Raw genomic sequence first — 18,586 nt, forward strand, 5'->3', positions numbered from 1 at the left:
AATTCTCATCTACATTTTAATATGTAAAGAAAATTCTTGAGAGTTTTTGTTGCTTTAGGGAAAAAAAATCTCCTTCCATATAAATCTAAATTTCCCGGGAAATTGGATATAAAAAAAAAGTTGCATGGTAAATAAAAAAATATCGGGCATAAGTTATGTTATGGACTAGGTATGGTTTAATGATGTTAAACCCACATAAACGATTCCAACTAGATATGGCATTACTTCATTGATCGACTTATGCCTATCAAAATTTTAAAAAATATTAATAATTAATAGCATATAATTCAACAGCTACAAGTAATTAGCTGGTGTTGCGAGGACGGCACTTTGGCCGGAGCCTCACACAACAGCATAGCCCACATTAAGCTAGCAGAGAAAGAGGACTGCGTTCCTCCCGAGGTATTGTCCGCTTTGGGCGCTCCGGCCCGCGCGTCCAGCACTGATAGGGGGAGACTCGTGCCCTCACGGTTTTGTCCCACAAAAGGGCCCTCGAGAGGAAAGAATTTCCACCCTCCATTTAAGGCACAGAACATTTCCGCTACTAACCGATGTGGGACTATTTTCAGGTTCCCCCCGCAACATAGCACCCCCAGTGGGAAGGTACTGTGCCGGTTTAACCCAGCTTTACCAGCCCCTCAGGCTGTTGCGGGGACGGCGCTTTGGCCGGAGCCTCACATAACAGCATAGCCCACATTAAGCTAGCAGAGAAAGAGGACGGCGTTCCTTCCGAGGTATTGTCTGCTTTGGGTGCTCCGGCCCCCGCGTCCAGCGCTGACGAAGGGAGACTCGTGCCCTCACGGTTTTGTCCCACAAAAGGGCCCTCGAGAGGAAAGGATTTCCACCCCCCATTCAAGGCACAAAATCTTTCCGCTACTAGCCGATGTGGGACTATTTTCAGGTCCCCCCTTAGTGTGCACAATTAAAGTACTGTGATTGTATTATTTGGTTAGTATCTAAACGTCTCACGTAAACATATTTGAAATGTTAGAATTTTCTTAAGTTGGGCCTCTAAAAGATTACTACTCAGATTAAATTATAATTTTATTAGGTGGGGTTTGTCAGTTCCACTCATGGCTTGCATTCAATTAGTTTCTTTAGCTTTATCTAAGAGATGAATTTCTCATAGCTTGCATCCAATTAGCTTCTTTAGCTTTGTCCACGAGATTTTTTTTTTTCTAAACTCTCTCTCTCTCTCTCTCTTCTCTCTATCTATGTATTTTGTGTGAGAATATAAAATTCTAGTAGCTAGAAGGCATAATAGCAATAAACGGCAACCTTCTCTCTTGATCTTGGTACGTTACATTTCAATTTTGCAATGCTTGGGCCATTCTTTTCATAGAAAATCGACCTATATATTGCATGATAAATACGAAACGCTTGTGTTGTACTGAAAAAAGACAAAGAAATTAGTTCGCGAAGCATGTTCAATATATCATTATATATGAAACTAGCAAATATTATAATAATCATTGAATATTATTGTAGCTATTTCTTGTTCGCAATAATAATTGCCAATAATAACCCCTGCAAGGCCATAGCAAAATAATGAATTCTAACATATTACTGCTAAATTCTACAAAGAAAGTGGGATATTGAATTTGTAGCTTATTCATGGTTCCCTACAACATTGCAACAACTAATGAGAATTTTGGACATGGACAGGTATCTATAATCATAGCTATATAGATGCTTCAAAACCCAAGATTACATGTTACAAAAATTGTGAAGGAATTAATCACTCATCTTGCTTGAGTTTTTCAAGCTGGCAAGACCAAGTAGAAAGCAAGAAAGCAAATCCTGTTACTTAGGTGGTGCCTAAACTTCAGCCTTAGGAAAAAGTACTATTAACATATAATTTAAGGGATACGTGTTGCTAGTTGGAGACATCTCCATTCGAAATGAGTGCTATTCACAATGGATGGTATCATGATGGTGCAACTTAGGTAGTACCTAAACTTCAGCCTTGGGACAAAGAACTGCAAGTGAAAAGGCCCTTGTGCATTTCCAATTACATGGGGCCACATCACTTTCATTTATCCAAAGCCAAATCGGGTTCACTTACATATTCATTTGATGTGCCTGCTGCATGCCAGGCTTCATAAACTCGAAGTCCAGCATCACCTGCTTGCATAAAGAGATCATTGTTATAGGATCTAGACTCAAGATATTCTGGCTTTTGAGACCTTGCACTAAATGAATTCCTAGCAAGCAATGCAGAAGAAAGACCTCTCTTTTTTTTTTTTTTTTGGTACAACTGCTGCTCACACTGCTCTAGTATAAGTGCAACCAATAGAGTCGAGAAAAAGAAGATGGCATAAGGGTGGAGGGGGCAGCTACAAAATATGTCCAAAGAATTTCTCCCGAATTGTGAGAGGTGAAGGAGGCAACCCAGTCTGTAGCTCTGTTGACCTTTCAATATATATATGAAAAACTTGAAATGAATCACAGTCTCTCGCTATCCTATAAATATTCTTAAGCAGTGGGTAGCCATCATCCCTCTACTCTTCATCCCAAATCCACTCGACCATCGTCAGTACCCTTCTAGGAAATATCGTCAGCCCCTAGAAAATGCCTCACGAAGGTGATGCCCTCTTAGGCTGCTCTGAGCTCTGCCCCAATAGCAGGCATAGAAGAAAAATCTCTTCATTTCAGGCTGAATGTCCATATATACCATCTAACTGCACGGAGTTACATCAAGCAGCAAAGACTAAGAAGATTGTAAGAGCGTGTTTCTTCTGGGGACAGTGAAAGCCATAAGCATCTTGATATTTGAACACAAAGTTCCACCATTTGGAGGAGTAATTCTAGGGGCTCTACTCATTCATCTTGCTAGTTTGTTGTACTGACATGGAATGAGAGTTGGGGGGAATGAGATTGCTGACAGTCATGAAAGAGTGATCGAATCAAGAAATGCCAGAAAAAAAACTCGTTCTCAAATCGCATCGATGGAGTCACCGAGCAGAAAAAGGGTGAAAACCCAGTTTGAATCAGCTATAGCTCATATGAGGCAAACTTTAGTTACATTCTAACAACACAATGGTTTACCCAATAAACTCATTGGTTGGTGTTGCTGGAAATTGGACCCGAGGGCAATCTTCGGTCGAGGAAAGGGAGCGGCGAGTTCTCACGGCGGGGCGGCGGTCCGTCGGCGAGCGGCGTCCTCCGTCTGGGGCGGTCGGAGAGAAGGGACAGCTGGTCCACGCGGCGAGGCGACGATCCGTCAGCTGGCGGCGTCCTCCGTCTGGGTGCCTGCACACGAGCCGGTGGCCGGGTTTTCCGGCGCCGGCCCTCCGACGCTCAAGTCAGGGAGGGGGCAAATAGTGTAGAAAGGAGATAAACAGTGTCTGTAGAGTGCATCCATCTTTCAACCCCCTCCTGAGAGGCCAAGGCTCCCTTTTATAGGCGGGGGTCGGTTTACCTGCGACGTAACAGGGCGAAGCCGTAGTACGGCTCGGCATGTCATTCGGGTCGGCGCACGGTCAGGCGAATCATTGCACTGATGTCGGCGGTGAGGGCGTCGTACAGCCCGAACTAGCACGCTATCAGGCGAATTATTGCATTGGTGTCGGAGGTATGGCTGAGATCGGAGACTCATCATAGTTGACTAGACTCTGCTGGGCTGATTTGCCGTGGAGAGCTGAGAGTCCGTAGATGACAGGAGCCATGCGCATTTATTGTGGAGTAAGCCGGAGATCCGCATTTATTGTGGAGTAAGCCGGAGATCCGCATTTATTGTGGAGTAAGCCGGAGATCCGCATTTATTGTGGAGTAAGCCGGAGATCCGCATTTATTGTGGAGTAAGCCGGAGAGTTACAGCGACCATGCGCAATAAATGCCAGAGGGGCGTCAGGGTATGGTCCTCGGCCAGACCTCAGAGGCGCACGGCCGTAGTAGGTGGCTGACAAGAGTAGACCTCGGACATCGGGGTTTTTCTTAGGTCGGAGGTCTCGAGGTCGGGCGTTCCGAAGTCGGACGCCGACTTCGGCCGTCCGGGGTCGGAAGTTGTACGGCTTCTTAGGGGCATTTATGTCATTTGGGAAAAAATCTTATTCCCCCCAACACTACCCCCCGACTTCCGAGTTCGAGCGACTTGTGGGCTCGGACGTGGGAAGTAAAGTCTGTCACTAAGGTTGGGGGGCGAGTCTCGTCCGCCCCCTTGCGCTTCTCGGAGCTTTCATGGTGAAACCTGCGCCCTTTGGCGTCTCGAGGCTGCTTTATTCAGTGAGCTTATGATGAAGCTCATATCATTACGCTTCTTGAAGCGGAGGTGGCGTCTCTTGAATCGCCAGGATCGCTTTACGGCGGATTAATGATGGGGGTCCTCGAGCTCGTCGAGGCGGTGCCTCGATCCCGTAATCGAGGCTTCTCGCTCATTAATGAGTGTGCCGTTACGGGGTTTAAAACGGACACGCGGCGTGACCCAAGGTCGGACGCTTCCGATTTCGTGTTACTGGATCATAATTCCGGAGAGGTGGAGGCCACATCGAGGCTCCACGTGTCCCAGATCTTATTAAATGAGGGGAGCGGGGCAGCGTCCGCTCGTTCCTCAAGACGATTTGATTTTGCGGACCCATGATGAGGCCCCGAGATCCGATGGGACAACGCTTCGATTTCGTACCCGATTTATTAATCCGGAGTGAATACGGTGCCTCGGCTTCCGAGGTCGACACGTGGCGCAACCCGATCGGGGGATGGAAACCGACCCCATCGATCTGGGCCGTCAGGGGGGTCTATATAAACCCCTCGAGGTTGCCCTAAAGGTCTTGTTTGGCTGCTTCTTATTTTCGTTGCCTTTCTCCCTTGCTTCCTTTCTCAACCGAACCTTGCCGTCGGTGCCCGGAGCGATTTCCGGCGATGTCCAGTAGGTTCCTACCCCGTGATTGCTAGAGTTCCTCTCTTCTTCTCCTCCCCAGTTTCCATTCGCTGTTTTTAACTTTTATTTCGTTCTTCTGTGGGAATGGGTGGGAATGGGTTTGGGTCCTGAGGAAGTGGGATCGAGCCTGTCGGGGGAGGAGTTGGAGCTGATCCGCTCCCGGTTCTTCTTCCAGCCCGGGTTTCGTCTTGAAACTGCGGGGCCGGAGGACAGGGTGACGCAGCCGCCCCCAGGTCGGGTCGCGGTCTACCGCGAGACACTTTGGGCTGGCCTGCGTTTTCCCGCCCACGAGTTCGTGAGCCAGCTGCTGGCCGAGTACCAGCTCGTCCCGGCGCAGTTGGCTCCGAACTCGTGGAGGACCATAATCGGGTTCTTGTCCCTGTGCCTCGGGCACGGGATCCCGATCTCGGTAGGCCTCTTCCGCCGGTGTTTTCTGTTAAAGAAGAACCCGGCGGACGCAGGGTGGCTATACTTCGCCTTTCGGGGCGGTATGTCACTCTTCCAGGGTGCCCCTTCCTCGATTCATGAGTGGAAGGGGAAGTTTTTCTTCCTGGCGTCCGAGGCGCCTTGGGGGTTCGACCCGAGGTGGGGGAACCCTCAGTTGAAGACCCTCAATAAGCTCTCCGAGCCCTCGAGGAGGGAGCTGAGGACCCTGGACTCCGTGCGAGCCCTCGGGAGGGGCAACGACCTGACCGAGCTCCTGCGGGAGGACGCCCTGGCGAGCGTAGGTCTGAGCTCGGCGCGCCCCGAGGGTAAGGGTGGTTACATTATTTTATTTTTTCTTCGTTCTTTGCTTTTACTGTCACTGGTCTGACACTTAACGAAATTTTGATTTCAGATATTCCCCGCCTGCCGACCAGCAACACATCACTTTTTTCTCGCCTGAGAAGGCGAGAAGCCGAGGCCGGGGGAGCCGCGCCCCAGCCTCGGAAGAGGGCGAGGACGGACGGCGCCTCTACGTCGGCCGAGAGGAGTGGCCCCGAGGCGGGGGCCTCTGCAGCCGAGCCGAGGCGGGCGCGGGTCGCCAGCGACGCGGGCCCATCGGCCCTTCCTTGCCCTGCCCCCCTTGCCCAACGGGGGGAGTCGTCCATGGCCCGGCCGCAGCAGCCAGAACCTGGGCCTGCCCGAGGCCCCGAAGCGAGCGGCTCCGGGACCTCGGGCTCGATCGTGCCGAGCTCTTCCCGGGCTTTCCGAGAAGAGTCAGTCGAGCCGGACTCCCCTATTCCCGAGGGGAGTTCGGCCTTTCGTAATGCCGAGGTCGCACGCTCCGTGTTGCGGCGTGCGATGCTCCCAGCGGACCGGGCCGAGTTCCGGAACATTCCGCTGGAGGAGGTCGTCAACGGCGCCTACTGCAACACTGCCCGAGTAAGTTTCTTTCCTTGATTGCCTTGAGTCATTGGCGAGTTCATATGCTTTTCGACTCACGATATCTTTGTTCCTTTCTTTTCAGCATGTCCACGAGCTCGACGCCTTGGTGTTTATCGCCCAAGGCTGTCAAGAGGAGGCCTGGCGGCTCGGCCAACAGCTGGAGCCGGCCAAGAAGAAAGTCGCCGAGCTGGAGGCGGCATTGGCCGATGCCGAGGCTCGGAGGGCGGCCACCGAGGCCGAGCGCCTTGCTATGGCGGGGGCGCTTGAAGAGGAGAGGGCGGCCCACGCCCTGACCAGGTCGGCCATGCGCGGTACGGAGGCGCGCTTGGGGGAGGTCCAGGCCGAGGTCGCGGCCCTCAAGTATGAGGACGGGGTCTCCCGCCTCCGAATCTAGCAACTTGAGGCCAGGGAGAGGAGGGCACTCGAACGAGCCGAACATGCCGTGGAACTCTTCAAAGAGTCGCAAGAGTTCCGCGACATGTTGGAGGAGGAGACGGTGGACGGTTTCCTCCGAGGCTTCGAGAACTTCCGGGTGCAGATGCGCCGGTACTGCCCTCAGTACGACCTTTCGACGGTCCGTCCGAGGGAGGACCTGGGCTGGGGGTCCGACGTGGAAGCCCTTCCCGCCATCCTGACATCCGAGGCGGGAATATATGAACAAGACCCCGCCGAGCCTTCGACGGGGGTGGCCGAGGCGGACGGTGTCGTGGAGGCGGCTCCAGCGGCCGAGGTGGACGCCGTCCCGGAGCCGGTGCCCGAAGCTCCTGCCCCCGACCCCGAGCCTGTTCCGGATGAAGATCATGAGGTCATCAATGTGCCGGACGACCCCCCGGATGTTGCTCCCGCCGCTTAGGACTTAGCGTATTTTTCTTTTCTTTTTCGTTGTATCCGGGGTCGGCCCTTGAGTGGCCGATTTCCAATTTTGTAATTGGCCTTCCGGCCCTTTGTTAATGAAAAGATATTTTTGTCATTCCGTGTTCATCTTTTCCTCTGTTGTCGTGAATGAGGCTAGAGCTTTAGCTAACCGCCTCGACGACCTCTAACTTTGTATTTTAATTTCCGGGCTGCTTAACGAAGTTGTCCCCTTTTCCCGGGCTATGTCTTAGCCTTCTCGAGTTCCAGTCATTCCGACCAGAAGGAGCTCCGAGTCTTAGGTTTTTTAGAAAATTCCTCTAAGTCCCATGGCTCGGATCTAAGAATCGTGGAAGTCATCACGTTTAGCCTTTAGGGAAATCCCAAGGCATCGAGGTTGGGCCTTAGCCCTTCAAGTAAGACCGGACTAGGTCTATGCCTGCCGCTATTCGGGGATTTTAGTCGGGTTTCCGAACTTAACTCCGAACCCCTCGTAGGGAGCGCGGGCTAATAAGTAAGTCATTGTCGAAGGTTTTCGTAGTTATCGTTCTCGGACTCTGCCGAGATCTCGGTGAGCAAGGCTGGGATTTCCAAAAATTGCCTTGGTATCCATGTTTGGCTGATACACTCGTGGTCGGGACCACTTTCTCAGTTAGATGTCAGAGTTTACGTAGAAGAGCCGAGTTGGGCCCTAATTTATGAAGCCTTCGTACAGATTGCGGAGACTTGACGAACGGAGCCTGCATAGCGTAGTTAGGGGGTCGGTCTTAAGCCGACCTATTGGAGAAGCCCGGCTTTGGGGCGTGATAAGACTCCAACGTTGAGATTCCGCTCAGCAGTATGTAGATAAAATTTGACAAGGAGGGCGTCTAGTTAGACGTACCTCTTGCATTCTCGGAGTTATGCTTCGCATGGTGGAGTAGGTTGCCTCCTTTCCTCGTCGACCTCCGGAGTCATTTTGACTTAAAGGGGGGCTCGGGTTTCTCACGGACCCAACATCGCCCACCGAGGTTGAGCGGATTTGGCGAGGCTTTATTGAATTGTAGCTCTCTGCGAGGTCGAGGGAGTTTCAGACCCCATGGTAGGACCTCGGGCGCCTCAACCTTGGTCGAGGGATCTTGCGTCAGGTCGGCGAGTCCGTGGACGCTTTGCTGACCTGTGGTGCCTCCCGAGGTCGAGGGAGTTTGGGACTCTACGGTCGACCCTCGGGGCATCCCGACCTTAGTCGAGGGATCGTTCGTCAGGTCGGCGGGTCTGGGCACGCTCTACCGACCTGCGACGCTTTCCGAGGTCGAGGGAGTCTGGTTCTCTACGGTCGACCCTCGGGACATCCCGACCTTAGTCGGGGAATAGCTCGCTTCGGGGATCGGGGATCGTCGACCGCTCCCGGGGGTCCACTTCGTGGCGCCCCGGGTGGAGCCACCCTTTCCACCCCTTACGGCTTCTTCCCGAGGTCGAGGGAGTCTGGTTCTCTACGGTCGACCCTCGGGGCATCCCGACCTTAGTCGAGGGATCGTTCGTCAAGTCGGCGGGTCTGGGCACGCTCTACCGACCTGCGACGCTTCCCGAGGTCGAGGGAGTTTGGTTCTCTACGGTCGACCCTCGGGGCATCCCGACCTTAGTCGGGGAATAGCTCGCTTCGGGGATCGGGGATCGTCGACCGCTCCCGGGGGTCCACTTCGTGGCGCCCCGGGTGGAGCCACCCTTTCTACCCCTTACGGCTTCTTCCCGAGGTCGAGGGAGTCTGGTTCTCTACGGTCGACCCTCGGGGCATCCCGACCTTAGTCGAGGGATCGTTTGTCAAGTCGGCAGGTCTGGGCACGCTCTACCGACCTGCGACACTTCCCGAGGTCGAGGGAGTCTGGTTCTCTACGGTCGACCCTCGGGGCATCCCGACCTTAGTCGAGGGATCGCTCGCTTCGGGGATCGGGAATCGTCGACCGCTCCCGGGGGTCCACTTTGTGGCGCCCCGGGTGGAGCCACCCTTTCCACCCCTCACGGCGCCTTCCCGAGGTCGAGGGAGTCTGGTTCTCTACGGTCGACCCTCGGGGCATCCCGACCTTAGTCGAGGGATCGTTCGTCAAGTCGGCGGGTCTGGGCACGCTCTACCGACCTGCGACGCTTTCCGAGGTCGAGGGAGTCTGGTTCTCTACGGTCGACCCTCGGGGCATCCCGACCTTAGTCGAGGGATCGCTCGCTTCGGGGATCGGGGATCGTCGACCGCTCCCGGGGGTCCACTTTGTGGCGCCCCGGGTGGAGCCACCCTTTCCACCCCTCACGGCGCCTTTCCGAGGTCGAGGGAGTCTGGTTCTCTACGGTCGACCCTCGGGGCATCCCGACCTTAGTCGAGGTAGGAGAACGAGCCGAGCTCGTCTGGTCAGAGAGGACCGTGCTCATAGGTGGAAGTTGATGGAGAACGAGCCGAGCTCGTCTGGTCAGAGAGGACCGTGCTCATAGGTGGAAGTTGATGGAGAACGAGCCGAGCTCGTCTGGTCAGAGAGGACCGTACTCATATCTTGACGTCTCGAACATCCCTATAGCCGGGGCATCCCGACGTCTCGGGGCATCCCGACGAACCGGGGCATCCTGACCTTAGTCGAGGGAATTTCGCGCCAAGTCGATGTTTCGTCGTCCTGCGATTCTTTCCGAGGTCGAGGGAGTTTGGGACTCTACGGTCGAGCCTCGAGGCATCCCGATTTTGGCCGGAGAATCTGAGGATCACAGATGACCCAATATTAGAAGAGAATTACAGCCATCAAGATAAGAGAATTGTTTGCGAAAAGGAAGCTGAGTCCATTGTCCTGATTGTCTTGAACCCCTAGGGGTTTTACTGGTAGTACATTCGTAGATTCTCGGAGTTCCAGCTTCGCGGGATCAGGGTCCCCTCTAGGGACTTTAATTTATACGCCCCTGGTCGTTGTACCCGGGTGATCTGATACGGCCCTTCCCAATTTGGGGCGAGCTTTTCTTGCTCAGTCGGTTGAGAAGCCTCGGCTCCCCTGAGGACGAGGTCCCCCACTTTGAAGAGCTTGGGCTTGACTCTAGAGTTGTAGTATTGGGCCGTTCGCTGTTGGTATCTCGCCATGCGGACCCGGGCAACCTCTCTTGTCTCTTCGACGAGGTCCAAGTTGCTCCTGAGCTGGGAAGAATTGGTGTCGGGGTCGTAATGCTCCACCCTTGGAGAAGGCAGGCCGATCTCCAACGGGATGACGGCCTCAGTGCCGTATGCTAGGTTGAAGGGGGTCTCTCCCGTGGGCAGTCGGAACGTGGTCCGGTACGCCCAAAGGACATTGTACAAGTCCTCGACCCACTGTCCTTTGGACCGATCAAGCCTAGCCTTGAGCCCCTGCAAAATAGTGCGGTTAGTTACCTCAGTTTCCCCGTTTGTCTGGGGGTGAGCGACTGAGGTGAAACGGTGATCAATGCCGAGCTCAGAGCAAAATTCCCTGAAATGAACATTGTCAAATTGTCGACCATTGTCAGATATAAGGATACGGGGTAGTCCGAATCTACAGATTATGGACTTCCACACGAAGTCTCGCATCTTTTGCTCGGTGATCCGGGCGACGGGTTCGGCCTCGACCCATTTGGTGAAGTAGTCGATGGAGACGACCAGGAACTTTCTCTGTCCGGTGGCCAGGGGAAAGGGCCCCAGGATGTCGATCCCCCATTGGGCAAACGGCCAGGGGGCGATGATGGGGGTCAGCAGAGCTGAAGGTCGGCGCTGGATATTGGCGTTTCGTTGGCACCGATCGCACTTCCGGACGAAATCCGTTGCATCCTTCTGGAGTGTGGGCCAATAATATCCTTGTCGCAGGACTTTATGGGCTAGTGCCCGACCCCCCAGGTGATTTCCGCAGATCCCTTCATGGACCTCTTGGAGGGCATAGTCCGCCTCGGAGGGGCGGAGGCATCTGAGAAGGGGAGAAGTAAATGATCGTCGATAGAGTTTATTCTCGTACAAGACATACCGGGGAGCCTGGCGCTTGATTCGGCGAGCCTCCATCTCGTCGTGAGGCAGGGTTCCGTCCTGAAGGTAGCAGACGAGCCCATCGATCCAGCTTGGCTCGGAGTCGATGCACATGGTGGGCTCGGGTTCCTCCGTGCTGGGGATCTGAAGATATTCGAGCGCTGTTCCCTTGGGAAGCTCGCTCATGCGGAAGGTTGCCAATTTGGATAGCTGGTCTGCCCTGAGGTTCTCCGCTCTGGGAATATACTGAATATTGAAGGAATTCAGGGTAGATATGAGTTCCCGCACCTTTTGGAGATACTTTTGCATGGATGGCTCTTTAGCTTCGAAGTCTCCTTGGATCTGGTTCACTACCAGCTGGGAGTCGCTGAAGGTCGTCAGGTCTTCCACTTTTAGTTCTTTCGCCAGCTTGAGCCCGGCGATGAGAGCCTCATACTCGGCCTCATTGCTCGAGGCCGGGAATTCGAGGCGCAAAGCTTGCTCTGCCACCACTCCGTCTGGACTGGTGAGGATGAGTCCGGCCCCGCTACCCCCCGAGGTCGAAGACCCGTCCGAGTGCAGGACCCATGGCTGGAAATTGGACCCGAGGGCAATCTTCGGTCGAGGAAAGGGAGCGGCGAGTTCTCACGGCGGGGCGGCGGTCCGTCGGCGAGCGGCGTCCTCCGTCTGGGGCGGTCGGAGAGAAGGGACGGTTGGTCCACGCGGCGAGGCGACGATCCGTCAGCTGGCGGCGTCCTCCGTCTGGGTGCCTGCACACGAGCCGGTGGCCGGGTTTTCCGGCGCCGGCCCTCCGACGCTCAAGTCAGGGAGGGGGCAAATAGTGTAGAAAGGAGATAAACAGTGTCTGTAGAGTGCATCCATCTTTCAACCCCCTCCTGAGAGGCCAAGGCTCCCTTTTATAGGCGGGGGTCGGTTTACCTGCGACGTAACAGGGCGAAGCCGTAGTACGGCTCGGCATGTCATTTGGGTCGGCGCACGGTCAGGCGAATCATTGCACTGATGTCGGCGGTGAGGGCGTCGTACAGCCCGAACTAGCACGCTATCAGGCGAATTATTGCATTGGTGTCGGAGGTATGGCTGAGATCGGAGACTCATCATAGTTGACTAGACTCTGCTGGGCTGATTTGCCGTGGAGAGCTGAGAGTCCGTAGATGACAGGAGCCATGCGCATTTATTGTGGAGTAAGCCGGAGATCCGCATTTATTGTGGAGTAAGCCGGAGATCCGCATTTATTGTGGAGTAAGCCGGAGATCCGCATTTATTGTGGAGTAAGCCGGAGAGTTACAGCGACCATGCGCAATAAATGCCAGAGGGGCGTCAGGGTATGGTCCTCGGCCAGACCTCAGAGGCGCACGGCCGTAGTAGGTGGCTGACAAGAGTAGACCTCGGACATCGGGGTTTTTCTTAGGTCGGAGGTCTCGAGGTCGGGCGTTCCGAAGTCGGACGCCGACTTCGGCCGTCCGGGGTCGGAAGTTGTACGGCTTCTTAGGAGCATTTATGTCATTTGGGAAAAAATCTTATTCCCCCTAACAGTTGGCAATCCATTTAATCAACGATTTCCAGCATTCATGTAAGAAAAACAAGAGCCAAAAAGTTTAACAGAAAAAGATCGAAAAGCGCACGAACTTAATATTTATTAGCGTGTACATTGAAATGTTAGCAAATTCGGCACAGAGAATAATTTGAACAAGAGAATGAAGATGACAATATATGTATAATTGAGGTTGTCACTGGGAAATCCTCCACCCTTGGCCTCATGCAGACAAGATTTTCTCTGAACAAATAGATTACCAGACTCTCTGCAATATGAGTATAAAGTTCATTTCAGCATGTCGACACTATCATCCAACTTCAGCGATCCCATTTACATGACAAACTGATATTTTTGATCAGCAAGGTCATGAGAAGAACCGGTAATTCTTGGCATTAAGTATGATGGTCCTTAGTCCTCCAATTGGTGCTAAAATCATCAACATGACTCCAAGAATAATGCAGATCTGGAGACCATAAGCACAAGAAACATATCATCTTGATGAACCTAAACTACATGAGAAGAAAACGAAATTAATGGTGCTAACTTACCCAGTTTGTGATCCAAGATAAGCTGAACCTTCTAGGCTTGTAGATGGCCAGCCACATGATGCATGGAAGCTGTAAAACCAGATTTGATGAATAGAAGAAAAAAAATCAATAACTCACAGACACAGGTCCAAACTCCAAATAATTTTACTTTTAATCATCCTAAATGGGATCCAAGCTTTCAAAGTTACACCCAAGCTTTAAAAGTTACAAAGGAAAATGCAAAACAATGATCCTGTTTTTACATCTTCAGATAATACAAGATATAGTCACTTACATAGTAAGTTGTCGGAGCCAATGCAAAGCCTCCAAAGAATCCAAGTAACCCACCAAAGAAAGGGATGCATATACCAATGAACATTGTAAGAACTGCACAAAGAGGAGAGGCATATAAATCATAGCTTTACAACTTCAATTGCATGTTTCTTTTTGTTATCATCTTTAGTCCAGTATTTTCATTATATATTAGTGTAACAACCCAGGATCTCACCCAAATGGCTAGCCAGAAAGTATTATTTGGGTTCCTTGATTTTGTATAAGTACCCAAGATTTATCCAGCGAATAACCGATATGGAACTAAACACATGTCCACATGAGTTCTCACAATTAGAAGGCAAAAATTTGAAAAGGGAAAAGGGAAAGGACATTACCAACAAACAGACTTCGAGCAATCAAACGCAGAGCAATGCCAGGGGAGAAATGAAGTTTCTTCACGAGCACCGTTTCTATCATGTCAAACACAGGCATGGCATAAATCTGCATCAATAATTCACTTAGATTAGATCAAAGAACTTCAGCAATCAACTGCCATAAGTGTGTGTGTTTGTGTCTGTGTCTCTTTGTGTGTAAATAAGATTAAAATGATTCAGCTTATGGCTGAAGGGTGCGTTGTTGACTATTATCTCAATTTGATTACCCTCTATGCCATTTGTCATAATAAATTTATTCTTGAATCTACAACATGATCCAGTAAATAAAACAAGTAAGGTGTTTTCAGATTTAATAATTTAGCAGATAAAATATTATTCTTACTTAACATTAAACAAAACAAACTGTGTGCTTTATCGTAAAACATCTTTGATCTCAAACAACTAGGTTGATAGTTATTTGAAGCAATAAAACATTATCAAGAATTAGTTTTTGTTCCTGAGCAATGTATGTGAAAATTCATCTAGTCAATCTGATAACTCAGATACTTTTGCATCTCATGATTTGAGCATGTAAAAACTAGTTTTTTAAGTTGTAAAGGGATGTAAAAAATAGAGTTTCTGGCTATAGAGTACAAACTCTTCAACCTTTCAAACTTAAAAGACCTTCATTTGGGTAGCCTCCATTTTCATGTTATGTTATATCAGAATTGACTTGGAAAATCATAATAAAGTCCAGCATTTATATATTAATGCACTTTTGACTTTTAGATTATTGATGCTCTAAAAAAAATAGCACCTGATAGCCTCCGATAACATGAATCACAACAAACATGTTCGCAGCTGCAATCAGCCACCTCGGCCTCTCCAGTGTAATGAGAATGTTGTCGTCGACTGCGTTGCCAAAAGACCAGTATCCGATCAAAGCAACAGGGAAGTAGCAGAGGGCAACTACAATATAAGCAACAATAACACCCTTCCACATGGGTTTCTTCGAAGGCTTCTCAGGCGTAGAAGGAATGGTTGCTTGTATCTCCAACACAACGTTGTGCCCTGCAAAGGCAAAAGCAACATCTCCCAAAGCACTAAAGAAGTTAAAGACAACTCCTGACGTGTTTGAAGCTTTGTAGCCATAGTCCACCCCTTCTTGCTGACCCTTATCAGCAGCAACTCCCCAAGCAATGGTGGAGTAACTGATGAGCAAACAATAACCATACGTCAAAGCTATATTCTCCAAAACATAATCTAAACATGCACTATAAGATTTTGTGAATCTATAAGAAAGAAGGGAACCACAGCAACATTCACAAAGTCTGTGTCATTTAAACAACTGTAAGGGGAGTCGGGTGAGTTGATGGTGAAATCTGAATACCTGAGGGACATGACAGCAGCGGCCAAGGAGACACCCGAGATGGAGTTGAAGTTGGGAAGCTGAGAGAGAACAAAGTGCACGGAGGCAAAGATCATAATGAAATAGCTTAGCTTGATGGATTTGCAGCCAGGGCATACAACATTATGGAATTTCTCCAGGGATTTTCCACCGGTGACCATGTAAACGATGCAAGTGCCGACCTCCACCACCAGCTGCTGGGGAACCACAATCCAGAGGCCAAGTTTCTCTCCAAATGCATGCTGCCCAAGCTCATGGTACCGATCGAATCGTTTCCCAGGCACCATCTCATGCATCTCCACCATTTGCCAGAGGGTGTACAAGGTTATGACCCATGACAAAACAAGCACAACCACACCAGGGCCCCTGAACATAAGAGGTCAAATCTCTTAGATTTGCATGAAATTGTCAAATCTCTTATCTTAGATTATCAAAATTTTCTTCCTAATGAAACAGAGAGATTCTGGTAAAATATTAATATGTTTTTCAACAAGGTCATGTTGCTTATCTGAAAGATCCAAATTAAGCCATAAGGCTAGAAATAACTTCTCGATCATGTGAAAGTCAGCTTTCATGCAAACACACGTCAAAGATAAAAATTCAGTCATAACTACAGCAAAAGTTTTACTACTGCGTGAAATTAGATCTTTATCTGCTCAGAAAAACTCACAGCTTATTGGCCAACTTTGTTTTAATGCAAATAAGAGTTTAAGATCCTCTCCTTCAGAGGCATCGTATCGCAGTTGCCAAATAATCTTGGACTACTTCTCATATAGAATAACCGTTCAGGATTGAAAAGAATTTGAATCTCTTAATCAAAAACTTGTAAATATTCATAAGTCCTTATGTTTTTGATGACTAAAATAGTGATTCCTTTTTCATATGGGGTGAAAATTATATATCTTTTAACTTCAGAAATGGATTCCATTTTTCCCTGAAAGAACTGTAAGAGTCTAGAATAACATCTTTGCAATCCCATAGATTGACCACTCTTTAGGGCCAAAAAGAAAAAGAAATCATAGATTGGATTGCTTCCATGGATTAACCAAAGCCAAACTTTTGATTAAGATTATTTTCCTCTTACCATCCAAGATGTGCCATGGCATATGGCAAGCTGAGAACGCCGGCGCCGACCATCGCCGTGACATTGTGAAAGGCAGAGTACCACCATTTCGCATTCCGGTCCGATGTGATCGGGAGCCAGTCGTCGAGCGACTTCTCCTTGTCGTTCTTCGTCGCCGACGAAACCATTAGGCCAGGGCCGGAAATGGAGATGGATCGAAATGCAATGGGATCTCACCTCCGTTCCTCTCCCTCTCCCTCTCTACCTTTATATCTCTAAAACTGTAATGCCCGGCGAAAAAAATAATAAGAAAAAAACAGAGGTTTAGAAATTCCCTCCGCCTTCCATCTTGGTTTGCCAGCGAGCATTTCCAAATCCGGCTGAGGTTTCCATCCTCGACCCTGCCAGCCAAGAAGTCGGCATCGGGATCTCCTCCCTTTTCGAGCCAGCCAGCCCGGAGCCACTGGCTTTCCCTTTCTTGCCGTTTCCCTTTATTGCCGCGACGTGAAGGTAGGGTAGGCAAGGATCCGCAAATCCCTCTCCCACTTTCCTTTCTCGGCGAGTCGCATCGCTGGCGAGCTCGCATTCATCCCCAAAATCTAGACTGAGTGCGACGACCGCGGTGGATACGCGCGATCTCTTTCCTCTCCCCTGTTTCATCGGCCACCAAGATCGTGTTCCCTTATCCCCTTCCTCCGTCCTTCTTCCTTTACTCTCTGCTCGCGCCGGCCGTGCCGCCGCCGACCACTTATTCCGTGTGGCCGCCGTGAATCCTCACCGGAACCGTATCATTTTTCGTTGGTCCACGTCCACCGCTGAGCTGGCGGACTCAGGTTTAAATGATTCGACTTTCGGCTGAAAAGACCTTCGTTTGGGTAGCCTCCATGTTCATGCTATGTTTAGTATCCTGAGGACATAATTACATCAAAATTGACTTGAAAAATCATAATAAAGTCTAGCATTTATATATATATATATATATATATATATATATATATATATATATATATATATATAGCTTAGATGGGCATCTGGACATATTTAATAAAATTTGAAAACAAAATATCGTCTATAGAGTACCACTTGAGCGACTAGCCACGTAAGAAGCCATGCAATCCTCAGTTCCGTTGGTTTTCCTATAAACATGCTTGGTCAGAAAGATTTCTCTATTCCTACTATGGCCCAAATGTCTCGAATTTGGAAATGGTCCCACCCCAATACCCCCGAACCTTCTAGATCCTTTCTATAATAGTAGCCGAGTTGCTCTCCATATTAATGCAGTTTTTATTATTAGATTATTGATGTTGGAAAAAAAGAAGAAGCACCTAATAGCCTCCAATAACATAAATCACAACAAACATGTTAGCACAGGAAATTAGCCACCTGGGCCTCTCCAGTGTAATGAAAATGTTGTCATCGACAATGTTGCCAAAAAATCAGTATCCGATAAAAGTAATAGAGAAGTAGCAGACAGCAACTACGATATAAGCAACAATAACACCATCCTCCAAAGTCAATCAAAAAGTAACAGATGAGTGGATAATAACTATACAATATATATGCCAAAGCTATATTTTCCAAAAGATAATCTAAATATTTTAAGAGTCATCAAAGGCAACATATAATAAGATTTTGTTAATCTAACAAATATATTTTTCTCAGTAAGAAAAGTTGTTCTCCTGTCTTAGTTTCTTCAACGAACCACACAACAGCATTAATAAAGTCTTTGTCATCTAAACTATTGGAAGAGGAGTCGGGTGAGGCGATCTCTCTGCGAGGCGACACCCGAAGAAAGGAAGGTCAGGCATGTCCTTCCGCATTCGTTTTTAGATGACACACGACGGATGTTGTGAGAGTGCCGTGCTGTCTAGATCAGATATATCCTCCAAAAGACGAACCGAGCTGCTAATTGGACCATCTCATTTGCTGCTCATCATTTTGAAAAATTTTTCTGAACCTATCAAATCTCTATTATTTTTGTTTTGTATAGCCTTCTTGCTAGTGATGTAGCTGGCTGTACTCATGTGAGAGCAGTGTGAGCAGCCGATATACCAAAAAAAAAAAAAAAAATTTTCTCTCTCTCTCTCCCCCTCCAGGATGTCATTTAAAAATTATACCTTACTCGTTGCACACGAGCGACGTTCCCCAGAAACCCCTGCGGCCGGCTGGATTCGTTCTCCGACTGCACACGTTTCCAATTCTGCATCACTCATCCCGTTTCACACGTGCGGAAGGGTCCCTCTCCGTCCCCGAGCGCGTGGAAGGTCCTCGGCCTTCCTAACCCTTCCAGAAGCTTCCACGTGTCCTAACCTAACTCTCTTCACCATAAAACTCACCTTCC

The 18,586-nt window shown here is 49.6% G+C and overlaps 1 protein-coding gene across 1 annotated transcript; it reads right to left on the reverse strand.

Moving 5' to 3' along the window:
• Window positions 1-12,660: 12,660 nt before the first annotated feature.
• LOC103708893 (lysine histidine transporter 1) lies at window positions 12,661-17,015 on the reverse strand. The gene is made up of 7 exons (XM_008793996.4): window positions 16,267-17,015; window positions 15,165-15,548; window positions 14,592-14,985; window positions 13,796-13,901; window positions 13,423-13,514; window positions 13,149-13,217; window positions 12,661-13,063 (listed from the first exon to the last, which is right to left on the reverse strand). Exons 1-7 carry the CDS (start codon window positions 16,431-16,433, stop codon window positions 12,965-12,967), a joined length of 1,311 nt encoding a protein of 436 aa, XP_008792218.1. The 5' UTR covers window positions 16,434-17,015; the 3' UTR covers window positions 12,661-12,964.
• Window positions 17,016-18,586: the final 1,571 nt, after the last annotated feature.

Source organism: Phoenix dactylifera, unplaced genomic scaffold (genome assembly GCF_009389715.1).
Source record: "Phoenix dactylifera cultivar Barhee BC4 unplaced genomic scaffold, palm_55x_up_171113_PBpolish2nd_filt_p 000328F, whole genome shotgun sequence".
Classification (NCBI taxonomy): Eukaryota; Viridiplantae; Streptophyta; class Magnoliopsida; order Arecales; family Arecaceae; genus Phoenix; species Phoenix dactylifera.